Genomic DNA, 21,347 nt, shown 5'->3' on the forward strand with positions numbered 1-21,347 from the left:
TTTGTGCAGAGTGGGTCTCGCCATGTTGCCCAGGCTGGTCTCGAACTCCTGGGCTCAAGTGATCCTCCCATTCAGCCTCCCCAAGTGCTGGGATTATAGTCATTGAGCCATGACGCCCAGCAGAAATTAGGTGTTTTTTTTTTTTTAATGAAAAAAAGTAAGCAGTTTAATTTTTTTTTTTTTTTTGAGACAGAGTCTCACTCTGTCACCCAAGCTGGAGTGCAGTGGTGCGATCTCGGCTCACTGCAACCTCCACCTCCCAGGTTCAAGTTCCTGAATAGCCGGGATTACAGGCGCTCGCCACCATACCCAGCTAATTTTTGTATTTTTAGTAGAGACGGGGTTTTGCCATTTTGGCCAGGCTGGTCTCGAACTCCTGACCTCAGGTGATCCAGCCACCTGGGCCTCCCAAAGTGTTGGGATTACAGGCGTGAGCCACCACGCCGGCCTTAAAATCTTATTTTTTTACAGTGTCTTTCACTCCGCATCTTTGGGGCAGTTAGAGATGTTTTTGTTTGTTGCTTTTACCGCATCCGTAGAAACAGAGAGGAACTGAAAGTGACTAAGGTGTTCTAAGAACGTCAAAATAGGCTAGAAGTTTATTGCTGCTTCTTAAAGGGATACATTCCATAGCAGTTTCCCCTCCTAATCTCATCTGCTCAGACTCTAGCACAGTCAAAATTCTGGCACTTTTTCTACAGGTTATGATTTTCCCCTTTCTCTTCATTTCAGAACACATTTGGCTCAGAGCACCGCTGCATTCATTAGTCCTGAGGCTTCTACTTTCTGAGCCCTTCCATTTGTTGCACATCCACCAACAGCCTCCTTAATGCCCTTTTACACAATAGAATTATTGTTATAAAAATATGAAAATGCAACTTTTTGTACTCTTATGTGTCTTTCTGTATTCTTTTTTTTTTCTTTTTTCTTTTTTTTTTTTTTGACAGGATCTCACTCTGTTGCCCAGGCTGGAATGCAGTGGTGTGATCACAGCTGTCTGTAGCCTTGACCTCCCAGGCTCAAGTGATCCTTCCACCTCAGCCTCCTGGGTAGCTGAGACTATAGGCGTGCGCCACCACACCCAGCTAACTTTGTGTATTTTTTTTTTTTTTGTAGAGATGAGGGTCTTGCTATGTTGCCGAGGCTGGTCTCAAACTCCTGGGCCCAAATGATCCTCCTTCCTCAGCCTCCCAAAGTGCTGGGATTATAGGCATGAGCCGCTGCACCCGGCCTCCACATTCTTTATATCACTAACTTCATCCATATGCAGCTGCCTCCTAAACTTCAGCTAAGTTTTATTTTTTTAACCCACACATATATTTTTATCATATATTTGCTTACATTCTTATCTCGTGTTCAGAATGCAACTAGAAAGAGCCATGAACGTAGTGTTTTCATTTCTACAACAGAAACAGACTCCTTAGTGTTTTCATTTCTGCAACAGAAACAGACTTATGACTAATTATAACAATTAAGCCTAAGTTTGTACCTGTTTTTATTTTATTTACTTATTTGAGATGAAGTCTTCCTCTGTCGCCCAGGCTGGAGTGCAGTGGCACCATCATGTCTCACTGCAACCTCCGCCTCCTGGGGTCAAGCGATTCTCCTGCCTCAGCCTCCCAAGTAGCTGGGATTACAGGCGCCTGCCACCATGCTTGGCTAGTTTTTTTGTTTTGTTTTGTTTCTTTTTGAGACAGAGTATCACTTTGTCACCAGGCTGGAGTGCAGTGGCATAATCTCAGCTCACTGCAACCTCCGCCTCCCAGGTTCAAGCGATTCTCCTGCCTCTGCCTCCAGAGTAGCTGAGACTACAGGCCTTTGCCACCATGCCCAGCTAATTTTTGTATTTTTAGTAGAGATGGGGTTTCACCATGTTGGTCAGGATGGATTTTTTTGTATTTTTAGTAGAGACGGGGTTTCACCATATTGGCCAGGCTGGTCTCAGACTGCTGACCTCAAGTGATCCACCCGCCTTGGCCTCCCAAAGTGCTAGGATTACAGGTGTGAGCCACCATACCCAGCCTGTACCTGTTTTTAATGGCAAGTTCTAGAATTGCATTTTAATGAGATTTGGATTCAGTAAGACCTTTCATTTTGTGTGCTTTTCCTTTCTAATTAAAATCTGTTGTATTAACTTGAATGTACAACTAGGGCACTGTGGTGTTGGAGCCCCTTTTTGTCAGTTACCTCACAGGCTCCTGCTATAGGAGACATTTTCAACCCAGGGAGCACAGCACCCTAATTCAAAAACCAGTTTCAGAAACAGCAGATGAATATATGATTTTGTGGAATCTGCATCTACTCCTATTGTCAAAACATAAGGTATCTGTGATCCTTGAAATAAACCTTCTATTCCTAAGTCACCATAGTGTTTGGAAGAAAAACAACAAAAGGAAAAAACAAATAAACCTTCTAATTCTGCCTTTCACATGTAATTTATTCTTTTTGTGGGCAAGCAATGAAGTCACTTTGGGTAATCCTTTTTCATCACTTTTAGGTTGAAAAATATATTTGAGTATTTCTGCTTTTAATATTCTCAATTTGGCAGGGCACAGTGGCTCACGCCTGTAAGCCCAGCACTTTGGGAGGCTGAGGTGGGCAGATCACAAGGTCAGGAGATCAAGACCATCCTTGCTAACATGGTGAAATCCTATCTCTACTAAAAATACAAAAAATTAGCCGGGTGTGGTGGCGGGCGTCTGTAGTCCCAGCTACTCGGGAGGCTGAGGCAGGAGAATCGCTTGAACCCGAGAGGCGGAGGTCGCAGAGAGCTGAGATCGCACCACTGCACTCCAGCCTGTGCAACAGAGCGAGACTCCGTCTCAAAAAAAAAAAAAAATCTCAATTTGTCTATGGAAATTAATTTAAATCTTTGTTAAAAGCTCGAGAAGTTAATTTCAGGTGGTATTTGTGATGGCACATTTTTGTTTGTAAAGTTCTTTTTTTCTTTTTTAAGACAGAGTCTGGCTGTGTCACCCAGGCTAGAGTGTAGTGGTGCGATCTCAGCTCACTGCAACCTCCACCTCCCTGGTTCAAGTGATTCTCCTGCCTCAGCCTCCTGAGTAGCTGGGATTACAGGTGCAAGCCATCATGCCCAGCCTTTTTTTTTTTTTTTTTTTTGAGACAGTCTTGCTCTGTCACCAGGCTGGAGTGCAATGGCGCCATCTCATCTCACTGCAACCTCCACCTCCTGGGTTCAAGCGATTCTCCTGCTTCAGCCTCCCAAGTAGCTGGGACTACAGGTAGCTGCCACCATGCATGGCTAATTTTTGTGTTTTTAGTAGAGACAGGGTTTCACCATGTTGGCCAGGCTGGTCTTGAACTCCTGATCTCAGGTGATCCACCCACCTCAGCCTCCCAAAGTGCTGGGATTACAGGCGTGAGCCACCACGCCCGGCCTGTAAAGTTTTATAAAACTTCCTACGTTTCTGTAAGTGCAGCTTCTTTAATATTCAGAACCAAATTGATTTTTTAAAACATTTTAAATGGATATTTTCTTACAGTTACTCTTTGAGTAAATCTATACCCTCTGACACATTTTCCTCCACAGTTTGAGGAAGCTAATGCTAGTAACATAATCCTAAGGGATTCTGTTTAAACAGAGCCATTTAAGTCCTGCTTCTTAAAATGCCCAAGTCCTCAGGAAGGTGAATTTATCAAAAACTGGAGTATCCAAAAATAGCAGTCTAGATAGCACAGACCAAAGTAGTCTCAGTAGTGTGGAGGAGATCATTCCCTTCACTGGGTGAATAATTCACTGCAGGAGAGATTTGCTTGCAGAGGGGGACTGGCCTCAGGACCCCCTTTCCTGGAGTCTGTGCCACTTACGTAGGTAATTTTAGCAACTTAGTCTCTTACTAGATTGGCTTATTCCAGGGATTTTGAATTAATGTTGGTTTAGTACACTTTTTTTTTTTTCGAGATGGAGTCTTGCCCTATCACCCAGGCTGGAGTACAGTGGCGCGATCTTGGCTCACTGCAACATCTACGTCCCAGGTTCAAGCGATTCTCCTGCCTCAGCCTCCAGAGTAGTTGAGATTACAGGTGTGAGCCACCGCGCCCAGCCGGTTTAGTACACTTTTTAATTACAGGAAAACACCATATTAAAGTTGACCTAGACTTTGGAGGAAAACTTCCTTGTGGATGACTTGGGTCTCCTCATCTCAAAGTAAATAGCTTTTCTGAATGTAGTTCCTGTGACAACTCTTTTGCATAATTTGAGCAAAAAATAGGTTACAGAAGACTACTTTTTTTTTTTTTTTTTTGAGGCGGAGTCTCGCTCTGTCGCCCAGGCTGGAGTGCAGAGGTGCGATCTCAGCTCACTGCAAGCTCTGCCTCCCGGGTTCACGCCATTCTCCTGCCTCAGCCTCCCGAGTAGTTGGGGACTACAGGCACCTGCCTCCATGCCCAGCTAATTTTTTGTATTTTTAGTAGAGCCGGGGTTTCACCGTGTTAGCCAGGATGGTCTTGATCTCCTGGCCCTGTGATCCGCCCATCTCGGCCTCCCAAAGTGCTGGAATTACAGGTGTGAGCCACCGTGCCTGGCCAAGACTACTTTTTTGTTAGTTTTTGTTTGTTTTTTGAGACAGAGTCTCGCTCTGTTGCCCAGGCTGGAGTGCAGTAATGAAATCTCGGCTCACTGCAGCCTCCACCTCCCAGGTTGAAGTTATTCTCCTGCCTCAGCCTCCCGAATAGCTGGGATTACAGGTATGTACCTCCACTCCTGGCTCATTTTTTTTGTAGTTTTAATAGAGACAGGGTTTCGTCATATTGGCCAGGCAGGTCTCGAACTTCTGACCTAAAGTGATCCGCTGGCCTCAGCCTCCCTAACTGCTGAGATTACTGCTGAGACTACAGGTGCGTGCCACCATACCCAGCTAATTTTTGTATTTTTAGTAGAGACAGGGTTTCACTATGTTGGCCAGGCTGGTCTTGAACTCCTGACCTCATGATCCGCCTGCCTCGACCTCCCAAAGTACTGGGATTACAGGTGTGAGCCATGTGTGCCCAGCCAATTTTTGGGTTTTTATTACAGATTTGTGAGGGCAAGATTTTTTTTTTTTGAACTTCTGAAGATATAATGACCCAAACCAATCCCATAGCCCATGCTTATTGTAACTTAATCAGAATATAGTACCTAAAACCAGACCTGAAAATAATTGTAAAATGTAGCAATTGCATATTGATTAACACAATAACACTTTCTTCATTCAACTCTTCAGTTTATTCAGCGTCTCATAAATAACAGCACCTGGCACACACCTTTGGTTGGTTTGAATTCAAGGAGCAGTGTGAGGTCAAGGTCAAGGGGGAGTGTAAGGTCAAGGTGAAGTGTGATGTTGGGTGAGTGCTTCAGCGAGGTTCCTGAAAGGTACCATCAGGTTGTAACCAACAGCTTGGAAACATCCATTTGTAGTCCTCTTGGCAATCTTAGAGTGAATAGTTGAAAGTATGGGTTATAGTCTGTTCAGTGGTGCTTACACAGGAGTGTCAGAGGCTAGGTAATTAATAAAGAAAAAAATCTTTGTTTGGCTTATAATTCTGATGTCTGGAAAAGTTCAAGATAAGGCACCTGCATCCAGAAAGGGCCACAGGTTGCTCCATTCATAGTAGAAAGTAAAGAGGAGCCTGCATGGCAGAGGTCACGTGGCCAGAGAGGGCACAATAGAGAGGGGGGAGGTGCTGGGCTCTTTCTAACAACCAGCTCTGGCCAGGACTCATAGAGCAAGAACTCACCCATTACGTCAAGGACGGCACCAAGGTATTCATGAAGGATCTGCCGCCATGACCCAAGACATCCCATTAGGCCCCACCTCTGACATTGGGAATCAAATTTCAACATGAAGTTTGAGGGGGACAGACATCCAAACTATAGCAGTATGTATACACAGTATGCACCTATACAATAAGCATTATTTTCTATTAGGTTGTTTATTACCTAAGTTTCTTAATGTTTAGAATGTGCAACTTTGAAATATAAATTTTATTTTATTTATTTTTTTAGATGGAGTCTTGCTTTGTTGCCTAGGCTGGAGTGCAATGGCGCGATCTCAGCTCACTGCAACCTCCGCAGGTTCAAGTGATTCTCCTGCCTCAGCCTCCCGAGTAGCTAGGATTACAGGCATGGGTCTCCATGCCCGGCTTTTTTTTTTTTTTTTTTTTTTTTTGAGGCAGAAGTCTTACTCTGTTGCTCAGGCTGGAGTGCAGTGGCGCGATCTCAGTTCATTGCAACCTCTGCCTCCAAGGTTCAAATGATTCTCCCGCCTCAGCCTCCTGAGTAGCTGGGATTACAGGCGCCCACCATCATGCCTGGCTAATTTTTTTTTTGTATTTTTGTAGAGATGGGGTTTCACCATGTTGGCCAGGCTGGCCTTGAACTCCTGACCTCAGGTGATCTGCCTGCCGTGGCCTCCCAAAGTGCTGGGATTATAGCCGTGAGCCACCATGCCCGGCTAGGAAGAAATTTTTGTATTTTTAGTAGAGATGGGGTTTCACCATGTTGGCCAGGCTGGTCTCGAACTCCTGACCTCAGGTGAGCTGCCTGCCTCAGCCTCCCAAAGTGCTAGGATTACAGGCCTGAGCCACCACACCCAACCTGAAATAGAAATTTTAGCATATATGTTATATGATAGTGGTTCTCAAAGTGCAGTCCCTGGACCTCTGGAGTTTCCTGAAACTTTCTCATGGAGTTTACAAGGTCAAAACTATTTTATTAAGGATTGTCTTTTTAACCGTGTTGACATTTGCACCAATGTTACAAAGGAAATGGTGGGTAAAGCTGATGCTTTAGTATCAGTTAAATCAAGGCTGTGGCTCCAAATTGCACTGGTAACTACTGTATTCTTCACCATTAGCTGTTTGGTTTTTTTGGTTTTTTTGTTGTTTTTTTTTTTTGAGATGGAGTCTCGCACTGTCACCTGGGCTGGACTCATTGCAACCTCCGCCTCCTGGGTTCAAGCAATTCTCCCGTCTCAGTCTACCGAGTAACTGTTATTACAGGCGACCGCCACCACACCCGGCTAATTTTTTGTATTTTTAGTAGATATGGGGTTTCACCACGTTGGCCAGGCTGGTCTCGAGCTCCTGACCTTGTCATCCGCCCGCCTCGGCCTCCCAAAGTGCTGGATTACAGGCGTGAGCCACCATGCCCAGCCCACCATTAGCTGTTTTAAAAAATTTCAGTTTTACTTGAAAATGTTCTTAATGAAACAGTGAAGATTATTCATTTTACTAAATCTCAAACCCTTGAAGATACATCTTTTTAATAGTGTGTATAGTAAGATGAGAAGCTCTTTAGTGCAGACTAAAATACATGATCCTGAGTTGTAAGTTGAACTAGCTGCTTTTTTCATGAACACCATTTTTACTTCAAAGAATGATCGACAGACAAACTTTTGAGTATCTGGCAAACATTTTCTCAAAAATAAATGAAGTGAGCCTGTCACTTCAGGGAAACAGCTGGCAATGTTTGTTGCCAATGATAAAATTCTAACTTTAAAGTGAAAATTAGAACTTGGGGAAATTGTTTTTCCACTGTGAGTTTGACAGCTTCCAGATATTAAAGACTCATCAGAAAAGATGAGATTGGTACTGATATAAACAAATGTGATTCAAAAAAAAATTTTACAAAAAATGTTTCAACAGTTGGAAGATCTGCATATATCTATGATATAATATTTTCTTTTTTTCTTTTTTCTTTTGTTTTTGACATGGAGTCTCGCTCCATCACCCAGGCTAGAGTGCTGTGGCGTAATCTCAGCTCAACCGAGATCAGCAACCTCCCCTTCCCAGGTTCAAGCAATTCCCCTGCCTCAGCCTCCCGAGTAGCTGGGATTACAGGTGCCCGCCACCACACCCAGCTAATTTTTGTGTTTTTAGTAAAGACGGGGTTTCACCATGTTAGCCAGGCTGGTCTCCAACTCCTAACCTCAGACGACCCGCCTGCTTCTGCCTCCCGAAGTGCTGGGATTACAGGTGTGGGCCACCATGCCCGGCTGAGATAATATTTTCTAAATGATCAATGAGTAATTTACATGATCATATACAGGTAAAAGATCCATTCAAAATGTAAGGTGGACCAGTGGATCTTACTGTAGCTGAGTTGGAAACTGCATCTCTATGGTTTCAGATTTCATATTGCAACTAGCCTTTGAGAAGCTATGATTTGTCAAGTTTTGGTGTGGTATCAAAGGAGAATGTCTGCACTAATCTAAAAAGGGCCTTGAAGTGTCCTTTGTTTTCTAGCTACGTATCTGTGTGAAGTTGTGTTTTTTTCACATATTTCAGCCAAAGTAAAGAATCATAATAGATTGAATGCAGAAGTCTCTGTGATAATCCAGCTGTCTTCTATTAAGCCAGACATTAAAGAGATTTGCAAAAATGTAACACGGTGCCATTCTTCTTACTGTTTTGTTTTGGAAAGTACAGTTTTAAAAAATAAAAACATGCTCTTTCCATTAACATGTAATGGTAATGGGTTTGTTTTCTTTTTAAATGAATAAATACCTTTAAAAATCTCTCCATTTTATATTTCTGATTGAGTAAATATTGATAGATGTAACTCACACAAAAGCTCTTTGGGATTCTCAATGATTTTTTTTTTTTTGAGACAGAGTCTCACTCTGTCGCCCCAGGCTGGAGTGCAGTGGTGCGATTTCCACTCACTGCAACCTCTCCCTCCCAGGTTCAAGTGATTCTCATGCCTCAGCCTCCCGAGTAGCTGGGACTACAGGTGTATGCCACCATGCCTGGCTACTTTTTGTTTTTCTTTTGTAGAGATGAGGTTTCACCATGTTGGCCAGGCTGGTCTTGAACTCCTGTTCTCAAGTGATCCACCTACCTCGGCCTCGCAAAATGCTGGGATTATAGGCATGAGCCACTGTGGCTGGCTGGTTCTCAAGGATTTTTAGGAGGGCAAAGGGGCCCCCAGAACCACCGTGATGTGACATCAGGCAGGAAGGGATGCATTTTTGATGACACCATCCCCAAAGTAGCAAAGGCTGTTTTTAAAGAACCGTTTATAATATTTGTTCACAAAGGAGTCCTTTTAAGATTTGGATTTTTTTTTCCATTAACTTTTCCACATTTTAGTCAAGAATGTAAGTGGGTTGATTCGTTTTTCATCTGTCTTGAATTTTCTTCTAGCTGCTGTCAAGTCAGTGCTGCAGCAGTTCATGTGATAGCGGGAGCGTGGGGGCATCCTCAGGTTTCACAGAGCATCAAAAGAACTCTGCTATAGTCACAAACAAGCACCAGCTCATTTGTTACTGAGTAAGGTTTTTATTATTAAGATCTTCTATCTTATTTGGGCTCTGTCATCTTGGTAAACGCTTTATTATAGCTTGTAGAATGGTCCTGAATAGAGATAACTTTATGGAAAACATATTGTTGGATTGAGGCCAGTAATTTTTAAGGTGGACTCAATTCAAATGTAGATGGGCTTTTTCTGTTGTTTTTAAGGGCTTTGGTATCGAAAGCTGTTGCTTTGTATAGTATACATCAGTTTGAATGCAAAGTGATATGTTGGGGGGAAATCTGTAGTCAGGTTGTTAATAGGCCAAGAATGAAACCTAAGAGCATATCCTCTGGGCAAGTTTTCAAGGTGGCACCTATGACTGCTGAAAACAATTAAGGCTTTGGAGATGATGGGAAATCATACAGGGAGAGGGCTTTTTTTTTTTTTTTTTTTTTTTTTTGGAGGTGGAGTTTTGCTTGTTTTGACCAGGCTGGAGTGCAATGGCCCCGTCTTGGCTCACTGCAACCTCCGCCTCCTGGGCTTGGGCGATTCTCCTGCCTCAGCCTCCCAAGTAGCTGTGATTATAGGCGCGCGCCACCAGGCCCAGCTAATTTTGTATTTTTAGTAGAGACAGGGTTTTACCATGTTGGCCAGGCTGGTCTCAGACTCCTGACCTCAGGTCTCAAACTCCTGATCCTCCCGCCTCGGCCTCCCAAAGTGCTGGGATTACAGGTGTGAGCCACCGCGCCCGGTCATTTTTTTTTTTTTTTTTTTTCCGAGACAGAGTCTCTGTCTTTCGCCCAGGCTGGAGTGCAGTGGTACAATCTCAGCTCACTGCAACCTCTGTCTCCTGAGTTCAGTGGATTCTCCTGCCTCAGCCTCCTGAGTAGCTTGGATTACAGGTGCATGCCACCATGCCTGGCAAATTTTTGTATTTTTAGTAGAGATGAGGTTTAGTAAAGATGACTGTGTTGGCCAGGCTAGTCTCAAACTCCTGACCTCTAGTGATCCGCCCACCATGGCCTCCCAAAGTGCTGGAATTTTGGATGTGAGCCACCGCACCCAGCTGGGAGAGGGCTTTTAAATAAAGGAAAGGGTGTTTATGTTTTTGGTTTTTGTTTTTTGAGACAGGGTCTTGCTTTGATGCTCAGGCTGGAGTGCAGTAGCCTGATCATGACTCACTGCAGCCTCGAACTCCTGGGCTCAAGTGATCCTCCTGCTTCAGCCTCCCTAGTAGCTGGGACTACAGGCATGTGTGCCATGATGCCCTGATAATTGTTAATCATTTTAAAAATAAATATGATTACTGTGAAACTAGATCCACAAAGGGTTACTGATAAGCAGAGGGCTTTGACGAAGTCATGCTCTCAATTTATAAGAATGATTTGTAATCATAGCTTGAGTTGTGTGTATATTTGTTCTCTCAAGTAGTTTAAGGTGATCTTCAGTCTCGTTTACACTATTAGCTTACTTGATGACCCTTGACTTTATAGATAACATAATCTAGTGTTTCTTAAACTGAAATCTAGGGGTTTGTGGAATATATATTATTGAGGACCAAGAATCAACTTTAAATATTAAAAATTATTAGTCATAAAGACAAACATTTTGCACTTTTGTTTTATAATTTTGTATTTAATTTTTTGAGACATAGTCTCATTCTGTCACCCATGCTGGAGTGCAATGGTGTGATCTTGACTCACTGCAACCTCTGCCTCCTGGGTTCAAACAATTCTCCTGCCTCCCTCAGACTCCCGAGTAGCTGGGATTACAGGTGCCTGCCATGACGCCCGGCTACTTTTGTATTTTTAGTAGAGATGGGATTTCACCATGTTGTCCAGGCTGGTCTCGAACTCCTGGCCTCAAGTGATCCACCCGCCTTGGCCTCCCAAAGTGCTGGAATTACAGGCGTGAGCCACCTCACCCGGCCAAAATCTCAGTCATACCTTAATAAAGTGGTTTTAAAAAAAAAACAGGCCGGCCGGAGGCAGTGGCTCACACTTGTAATCCCAGCACTTTGGGAGGCCAAGGCGGGAGGATCACTTGAGCCCAGGAATTCAAGACCAGCCTGGGCATCATAGTGAGACCTCCTCTCTGCAAAAAATACAAAAATTAGTGAAGGCATGGTGGTGGGTGCCAATAGTCCCAGTTACTCAGGAGGCTGAAGTGGGAGGATCACTTGAGTCTGGGAGGCAGCAGCAAGCTGAGATTGCACTACTGCACTCCAGCCTGGGGGAAAGAGCACGACTCTGTCTCAGAACAAACCAACCAACAAACAAAAAACAGTCTGAAGTAAGACACTGAATGTATACTGTTAGATTGCACAAGCGTAGGATTAAACACTAGCTTTATATTTTTATATTTGAGTTGGCACTTCCCCATTTCGCATGATCCTCATGACTGATTTGTGAAATTAGGAAATTAGATTATAGCTGCATCTTACAGGCAAATGACTAAAACTTGAAACATTTGGGGGCCTGTCTCTGTGAAATCCCTTTGCTGGGGCTAGAACCCTCATTTATGACTGTTACCTCTCAGGAGGCAGCAAATTTTCCATGGAGAATTCCATTTCCACTGGTATTCTCTCTTCCCTGTGATGTGCTCATGCCCCCTCTGGCTCGCCCCCTTCGTCCTTTCTGGGCTCTGCTTCCTGGGCCAGGCCCTCTTTGCTAATTCTGTGTATCCTTGCTGTCGTCTTTGGTGTTCTGATCCTCGGCTGTTGCTTGAGATCCACCTACTCACTTGCTGCCCTTCTTGAGTTCTAAATCCTTCTGTGTTTCCAGCTCTCTTCTGGACAGGCCAGTCCCTCATTCAACATGTCAAAACGACATTTAATTTTCACCCCAAACTGTAGCTCTTTCTTATCTGGATCTTCTGTTTAATTCCGGGAAGCAGAACCTGAAAGTCACTCTGGAATCCTCCCTCCCCCTCATACCCTTGCCAGCCTCCACGTCCAACCGGCCACTCACACACTAGTTGATTGTGTTTGTTAAATGTCCATAGAATTCTTCCCTTCTGTGCCTATTTTGTCTCATCTAGACTGTTGGAGCCATTTCCTGGCTTTCTCTTCCAAGTCCTCTTGTGCCTGCTGGAGAGTCTAAACTCCTAAGCTCGTCCTTCAAGGCCTTGGGTGATCTGGCTCTGAGCTGTCTCTAGTTTCATCACTCGCCAACTCCACTTCCCTTCTGCCCCACCCACCTCCACCTTGCACTCAAAGACAAATTCACTCGATTCCTGGATATCTCCATGTCTTTGCATTAGCTGTTGCTAGCATACCTGTCCCCTCTCATTCTTTATTTGGGGGGACAGAGTCATGCTCTTATAGCCAGGCTGGAGTGCAGTGGTACAACACCATGCCCAGCTAATTAAAAAAAATTTTTTTTGTAGAGATGGGTTCTATGTTACCCAGGCTCCCTCTTGTTCTTCCAGACCAGAAACCCCAAGGCACAATGCAAACTCAGGCTGTATTTTTGTTCATTTTGGTTCCCCAGCTCCAGGCACTGTTCCTGGCTCACAGTGTGGGTTTGGTGTATGTTTGAAAGAATAAAATCCATGTGTTTTATTTTAATCATTTGAAGAAAGCAAAATTTTGTAACACTTCCCCCCGTTCCTCGGCTCAGATTCTATCAGCTGTTTTGAATGATTACCCAGAGATAACAGTTAAGGTGCAAACCGTGTGTGGCTGCGTTTGTGTGTATGTTTCACCTGTCGGTTTTTGGCGTCTGGGAATGACATTTTTCTTTGCACTGAGACATCAGTTATATCTGAAAACTATGTTTCTAAAAGGAATAGGAAATATGAATGAATAGGTCAGAGTTCAGTACTCCAGGCGATTTTCAAACCAAATTTGGTAATGTTGATTTAAAATGGCTCAACAGAAAAGCACCCCAAGTATAATCATGGAAAATATTAGTACTACTTTGTATGTAGTAATATGTTGTTAAGAGAATTATTCATTGAAATTATGTTAATCACAGGGAAAGACCATAACTTCTCTCTTGGTTTGTTTCAACAGGATCAGTTTGACAACTTAGAAAAACACACACAGTGGGGAATTGATATTCTTGAGAAATATATCAAGTTTGTGAAAGAAAGGACAGAGATTGAACTCAGCTATGCAAAGCAACTCAGGTAAGTTGATATTGAAAAAGGTTATTTGTTAACTGCAAAATGATGTAAGGATAACGTATATTCTCATTTTACAGTATAAATGTATATTTTAAATATTTTTCCTTTTATGTAAGGTAATATTTCAATAGAAGTGATTGTTTTTCATACAGAAAATTAATTTTCATAGAACATTAAAAATAAAAACTAAATTACTCCTTTAAGGCCCAGTTTTTTTTTCAACAAGATATTTGCTGAGTTTTGGAGCAGCTTGTATCTCAGTAAACTTTTTATTGAAATATATTAATAACATATGTACAGAGAAGTACACAAATCATAAGTGTGCAGCTCCATGAATTTTGACAGTGTGAACACACTCATGTAACCGGGCACCCAGGTCAAGAAACAGAAAGACCAGCCTGGCAGGCCCCCTGGCCCCCTCCAGCTCCCCACTCTCCCCCCAGCGGTAACCACTCTCCTGACTTCTAACCGCGTGGATTAGTAGTGCCCACTTTTGAACTTTACATGAGTGTAGTCATTTGGTATGCATTCTTGTGTATCTGGCTTCTTTTGTTCTATATTACGTTTGTGAGATTTACCATGTGGTAGCATGTGATGGGAGTCTGCTTATTTTCATTGCTGTTGAGTATTTTGGTCTGTGAATGCACCAGAACTCATCCGTTCTGACTAGGTGATTGGTTGTTTCTAATTTAAGCTATAATGAGTAGCACCCCAACGAGCATTATTGTACAAGGCTTTTTGTGTGTATCTGAACACATTTCCTAGGATCTACGTAGGCATCTAATTGCAAGGTCACAGGCTACTCATATGCTTAGCTTTGGTGGATAGGGTTCAGCCATTTCCAATGTGCTTGTACTAATTCACACTCCCTCCCGTAATGTGTTGAGGGGTCATGTGGAATAGTATTTTAAAAGTACTTCGGGCCGGGCGCAGTGGCTCACGCCTGTAATCCCAGCACTTTGGGAGGCAAAGGTGGGCGGATTGCCTGAGGTCAGGAGTTCGAGACCTGCCTGGCCAACATGGTGAAACCCCGCCTCTACTAAAAATACAAAAATTAGTGGGGCATGGTGGCAGGCGCCTGTAATCCCAGCTACTTGGGAGGGTGAGACATGAGAACTGCTTGAACCCGGGAGGTGGAGGTTGCAGTGAGCTGAGATTGTGCCACTGCACTCTAGCCTGGGTGACAGAGTGAGACTCCTTCTCAAAAAAAAAAAAAGTGCTTTGGGGCCAGGCGTGGTGGCTCATGCCTGCAATCCCAGCACTTTGGGAGGCTGATGAGGGAGGATAGTGTGAGCCCAGAGAGTTCAAGACCAGCCTGGGCAACATAGTGAGACCCCTGTGTCTGTTTTTTTTTTTTTTTTTAAGTACTTTGGATCTCCTTACATCTTTAATGATGAGATTATCCAAGAAATTTGTGTTTTTATAGAATATATTTAAAAGTTCTTGGTAGAACTAAGCTTGAACTTGAAGTGGCATGCAAAGTCCTTAATGATTTCATGTTGTGTAGTTGTAGTTGAATTGGTTTGTGGATATTGTTTTAAGGCCTGTTAAAGAGCTAGATGATTTTGATTTAGGAACATTTACTTTCCTTTCTCTTTAATTTTTTTTTTTTTTTTTTTTTGAGACAGTCTCACTCTGTCGCCCAGGCTGGAGTGCAGTGGTACAATCTCAGCTCACTGCAATCTCTGCCTCCCAGGTTCAAGTGATTCTCCTGCCTCAGCCTTCCAAGTAGCTGGGATTACAGGCTTGTGCCACCATGCCTGGCTAATTTTTGTATTTTTGGTAGAGAGAGTGTTTCACCATGTTGGCCAGGCTGGTCTTGAACTCCTGACCTCAAGTGATCTGCCTGCCTCGGTCTCCCAAAGTGCTGGGATTACAGGCGTGAGCCACCGTGCCCAGCCCTTTTTTTCTTTTTCTTTTTTTTTAAATTTTCTTCAAACTCCCTCACCATTGAGTTTTAATCCAAAGAGCATCTGCATAAGAGATATGTGTTCTTGGCTGGGCGCAGTCTCCACTAAAAATACAAAAATGAGCCGGGCATGGTGGCGGGCGCCTGTAATCCCAGCTATTCAGGAGGCTGAGGCAGGAGAATCGCTTGAACCCAGGAGGCAGAGGTTGCAATGAGCCAAGATCGCGCCACTGCACTCCAGCCTGAGCAACAGAGCAAGACTCCATCTCAAAAAAAAAAAAAAAAAAAGCTATGTGTTCTTATAAGGGTTTCTGTTGTTGTTTCAGCAAGCTGGGATTACAGGTGTGAGCCACTGTGCCTGGCCCCAGATTTTGTTTTTATTGAGTGAATAACATGTAAAACATCACACAATGAAATAATTTTTATAAGTGGAGAATCCAGATCAGTTTCTAGTGCCCTGTGTGCATATCAGCCTCGTCAACACATCAGGGGCTTTTCGAACTGAAAGTAGGAATAGAACATGGTCTGTTTCACGTTGATTATTTGAATACTGCACTATTAGTCATGCAGTGTTGTCTTTCATGTGAAAATGGGCTACGTGCGAGCTCTCGAGCGGGCTACTGGTGTTCTTCCCACGACAGTCTCCCTTGCTGGCCCCTGCTCTTCCCCTGCCTCTTCACATTGCTGTGCCCAGCATCTGCTTCTCAGTCCTTCTCCCTTCCCAGTCTGTACTCTCTTGGTGACCTCAACTGTCTCATGGCTTTAGGTATAATCCATATGGCAATGACTCACAGATATGGATCTCCAAGCCAGACCTCTCTCCTGAATTCCAGAAACAGCTTGCTCAAAGTCTTCACTTAGAAATGTCTAAAAACTTGGCTGGGCGCGGTGGCTCATGCCTGCAATCCCAGCACTTTGGGAGGCTGAGGCGGGCGGATCACGAAGTCAGGAGATCGAGACCATCCTGGCTAACACGGTGAAACCCCATCTCTACTAAAAATACAAAAAGTTAGCTGGAAATGGTGGTGGGCGCCTGTAGTCCCAGCTACTCGGGAGGCTGAGGCAGGAGAATGGCGTGAACCCAGGAGGCAGAGCTTGCAGTGAGCCAACATCGCACCACTGCACTCCAGCCTGGGCGACAGAGTGAGACCCCATCTCAAAGAAAAAAAAAAAGGAAATGTCTAAAAACCATCTGAAATGATCTGAAATGTAACATGTCTGAAACTGAACTCCGGATCTCCCCAATTTAAAAATCCACATGTCTAGGCCAAGTGAAGTGGCTCACACCTAAAATCTTAGCACTTCAGGAGGCCGAGGTGGGTACTTGAGCCCAGGAGTTGGAGACCAGCCTGAGCAACATAGCAAGACCCTGCCTCTAAAAAGAATTTTAAAAAATTAGCCAGGCATGGTGGCACACACCTGTAGTCCCAGCTATTCGAGAGGCTGAGGAGGGCGGATGCTTGAGCCCAAGACGCTGGGGCTGCAGTGAGCCATGATTGCACTACTGCACTCCGGCCTGGGCAACAGAGCAAGACCCTATCTCAAAAAAATAAAAATCTGCATTTCCACGACCTAGATTTTCCTCCACTCACCTGAGGGTAGCTGCATCCTTCCTGGTTTAGGTCAAAAACCCTAGCATCACCCAGGTGCAGGGGGGTCACTGGAGGTCAAGAGTTCAAGACCAGCTGACTAACATGGTGAAACCCTGTCTCTACTAAAAATACAAAAACATTAGCCAGGCGTGGTGGTGGGCGCCTGTAATCCCTACCTACTCAGGAGGCTAAGGCAGGAGAATCCCTTGAACCCAGGAGGCAGAAGTTGCAGTAAGCTGAGATTGTGCCACTGCACTCCAGCCTGGGTGACAGAGCAAGACTCCATCTCAAAAAAAAAAAAAAAAAAAAACCCTGGTGTCATCATCATCTCTGTCTGCCTTCTTTTCTCACACACTCACACTCCCCAGCTCCAGCCATCAGGAAATCTTGACTTCTCTACAGATTTATCCAGGATCTGACACTTGTTATCACCTCCACTGCTGCCACTGTGGTCCATGTCACATGGCCTACGTGGTCCATGATCTTTTGCCTGGTTATGATGAGTCTACTAACTAGTTTCCCTTATTCTACCTCTATCCCCTATTCCCTGATTTCTACAGAGCAGCCGGATTACAGTATTCCTCTATTCAAAATTCCAGTGCGTCCCCATTTCATTCAGAGTAAATCCAAAAACCTTACAGTGAAAGTCCTCCAAAACCTTGTATAATCTGGTTCCCACACCTTTCTGACATCATCTGTTTTAACTCTCTTCCTCCTCCTCTCTGCTGTAACCATACAGAGGCCTCCTTCCTGTTTTTTGTACATGCCAGGCATCCCCTCACCCGAGAGCTATTGCGCTAGCCCTTCCATGTAGATATCACCTATGTGTTCTTCCCCAGGCTCCAAGTGGCTGACTCCCTCTCCTGCTTCCAGTTTCTGCTCAGTGAGGCCCACCTCGTCCCTTAGCCCACTTAGCCTGCTTTGCTTTTTCAGTTTTCCTATATTACTGGTAACTTTCTACCATTTTATATAGTTTTCTTATTTAGTTTTGAAAATTGACAAAATATCTATTTCTATATTATTTGTATATAAAATTGTATATATTTATGGTATACATGATGTCTTGAAATATGTATACGCTGCAGAATGCCCAAATCAGGCTAATTAACATATGCATTACTACTCAAACTTAATATTTTTTTTGTGGGAAGAACATTAAAATCTACTCTTCTAGCAATTTAGCAACCCCTCCCCTCCCCTCCCCTTCCCTCTTTCTTGAGACAGGGTCTCACTCTGTCACCCTGGGTGGAGTGCAGTGGCACGATCTTGGCTCACCTCCCAGGCTCAAGTGAACCTCCCACCACAGCCTCCCAAGTAGCTGGGACCACAGGAATGCGTTGCCACACCCGGCTAATTTTTGTATCTTTTGCAGAGACAGAATTTCACCATGTTGCTCATGCTGGTCTTGAATTTCTAGGTTCAAGCGATCCTCTCACCGAGGCCTCCCAAAGTGCTGGGATTACGGGTGTAAGCACCCGGCCTGGCAATTTTCAAGTATACAATACATTGTTATTAACTGGAGACACCATGTTATACAATAGATCTCTTGAACTTATTTCTCCTACAATTTTGTCTCGTTTGAATAACATCTCCCCAAACCTTCCCAGAGAAATCTGGGTATTATATTTACTGCGCATTGTCTCCTGCAGCCTCTCAGCTAGAATGCAAGCCCCTTAAGGGTGGAGATCTTTGGGTTGTGCTCACTAATGTGTCATAGTGCAGAACAGTGCCTGGCACATAGTAGGTGCCCAGTAAATATTTGTAGATTGTGAGTGAATCGGTAGGGTACAGGCCTAAGATATTTAGCCAGCTTTGCTTTATGGGGAATTATGTGTTTACACCGGCCTGTGAGAGCTGATGAGATTTTAACAACAAAAAGTAGAACAACAAGGTGCCGGCCGAGTTTCAATCACTAGGGATGCTTGAATGAACGAGACACAGGAAGTGCCTGAACCTGGAGTGCTCACCTTTCACAGCGGAAAACAGAACTGCATGCAAATAAGCAAAGAATTCGAGCATTTAAAGATAGCATGCATGACTCCAAATATGTAAACGCAGTGATGTGATAGAGATTGAAGTGGGGGTGGTTACTGAGCTAGGCTGGTCAGGGAAAAACCATCACTTGAGAAGTGAATTACAAAAAGAAGCCAGACATGTAAGGATGTGGGGGGAGAGAGTGCAAAGGTCCTGAGACGGGAACATGTACAAGGAATAGAAAGGCCAGTGTGGCTACAGCATATTCAACAGATACTTGGTTGAAATAGTAATATGATGTTGAAAAATCATTGTGGCCTTTGGGAGAGATAACTATCATTAAATATTTTTTTTCTGCATTGCAGGGGAGAATGCTAACTTATTTTAGACATAAACATGAGACTTTGATTCCTGTAGGTCAGGTCTTAGCATGGGCCAAATCCATCCACTACTTGGTTTTGTAAATAAAGATTTGTTGGAATGTTGCCGTGCCCATGCGTATTGTCTATGGCCACTTTTGCAAACAATTGGCAATTGAGTAGTTGCAAAAGAGATGCAGTTACCTGCAAGTCTGATTTTTTTTTTTCTCTTCGAGATGGAGTCTCACTCTGTCACCCAGGCTGGAGTGCAGTGGTACAATCTCAGCTCACTGCAACCTCCACCTCCAGGGTTCAAGCGATTCTCCTGCCTCAGTCTCCTGAACAGCTGGGACTACAGGTGCACACCACCATGCCCGGCTAATTTTTGTATTTTTAGTAGAGACAGGATTTCACCATATTGGCCAGGCTGGTCCTAGACTCCTGACCTCGTGATCCACCTGCCTCGGCCTCCCAAAGTGCTGGGATTACAGGCATGAGCCACCGCGCCCGGCCCTGAAATATTTACTTTCTGGTCCTTTACAGAAAAAGTTTGCCAACCCCTGAGGTCACTATCTATTCAAGGTAGTATAGGTTGAAATTCCTAATATAATTTTTTTTTTCTGAGTCTGAACAACCTAATTTTATTTATTTTTGAGACAGAGTTTCTGTCACCCAGGCTGGAGTGCAGTGGCATGATCTCCAGTCCCTTTCCAGAAACTATGGCCCCTGACACTCCATTAGCAGAGCAACAGGGCCTGCTCAACCTCACCCTCACTGCTGCTTTCTGTTTCCAAACTGATCTTTGTCAATTTGCTACTTAACAACTGGTACATCTAGGTCTTAAATTGCATTTCTCTTAGTATGCATGGGGGTTGAACATCTTTTGATACATTTGAGCCATTTATGCTTTTAAAAAATGAACCATTCAAGTCTTGGTCTGTTTTTAATTGGAGCTCATTGTATATAGAGGGTAACTAGGTAGAAATCATATTATACAACAAATTGCATATTGTATATATCATATATATAAAGAAATGAATTTAAATTTAACAGTACAAACGACAGTAAAGTGAAACTGAGGGATGCGCTGAGCTTTAAATATTAAACTCTTAGGCCAGGCGCGGTGGCTCATACCTGTAATCCCAGCATTTTGGGAGGCCGAGGTGGGCAGATGACCTGACATTGGGAGTTTGAGACCAGCCTGGCCAACATGGTGAAACCCCGTCTCTCTACTAAAATCACAAAAATTAGCCAGGCGCTCCTGTCATCCCAGCTACTCAGGAGGCAGAGGTTGCAGTGAGCCAAGATGATGCCACTGCACTCCAGCCTGGGTGACAGACTCTGTCTCAAAAAAATAAATATTAAACTTTGGTAAAATTTATCAAAAAGATTATGAAAAACTTACAGGATGTCATTATTGTGTGTGTGTACTTCCATGTTGAAATTCTAAACAGGCTCAATTGACTCACTGCTATAAAAGATTAGGGAAATAATATATACATGTTTTGCTCCTTCTAGTTGAGTTGTGTGACTGGGTTCTGAAACCCGAGGCCCTCAGTTGATTTGTCGTGGTTCTATATTTGAACGTAGAGTCATCTCAGCACTTCTCTCTACAACAGCCTCTCTCCTTGACTCTTGGCATTAAGGAAGAATATTCTCCCCCTCGTTAGAGCTTGGGACGTGTTCCCTGCGTTCTTTCTTGCTTGAAAATGCCACCATACTTTACAGCACTTTGACTCGGTTGTTCTCTGGTCACACTTTCTCTCCATGTGGCTGCATCGTCTTTTGGAGGAAAAGTCTGGGGCCAGCCAGATGTTTTTCTCTGTAGGCAACATGGCTGTTTCTGAGTAAAAATATGAATAATTTTAGTTCATCTTAGCAGTCTGATAACTTCACTAAACAATGCCTTGGAGTTGATCATCCTTTATCAGATAGTTTTTCTTAGTGCTCTTTCCTGTGTAAATTCTATGCTTCATTTATTTCAGGAGAAAGTTCTTTGATTATGTCTGAATGTTCTTTCTATTCTACTTACTGGGTCATATACTTCAGAGATATGCGTTATCCTTACATTTCATCTTTTTCTTATTTTTATTTTTTTATTTTTTTAATTTTTTTTCTTGAGACGGCATCTCGCTCTGTCCCCCAGGCTG

At 43.7% G+C, this 21,347-nt stretch overlaps 1 protein-coding gene across 29 annotated transcripts in view; it reads left to right on the forward strand.

The window, feature by feature from the left end:
* Positions 1-21,347, forward strand: part of FNBP1 (formin binding protein 1) — a 157,042-nt gene that overhangs the window by 36,341 nt on the left and 99,354 nt on the right. For all 29 annotated transcript variants that reach the window (XM_034929268.3, XM_034929270.3, XM_057303116.2 and 26 more), the window contains exon 2: positions 13,251-13,366. In XM_034929268.3, coding sequence (XP_034785159.2) covers positions 13,251-13,366 — 116 coding nt within the window. The remainder of the gene's footprint in view (positions 1-13,250; positions 13,367-21,347) is intronic.

The sequence above is a fragment of the Pan paniscus genome, chromosome 11 (assembly GCF_029289425.2).
Source record: "Pan paniscus chromosome 11, NHGRI_mPanPan1-v2.0_pri, whole genome shotgun sequence".
Lineage (NCBI taxonomy): Eukaryota > Metazoa > Chordata > Mammalia > Primates > Hominidae > Pan > Pan paniscus.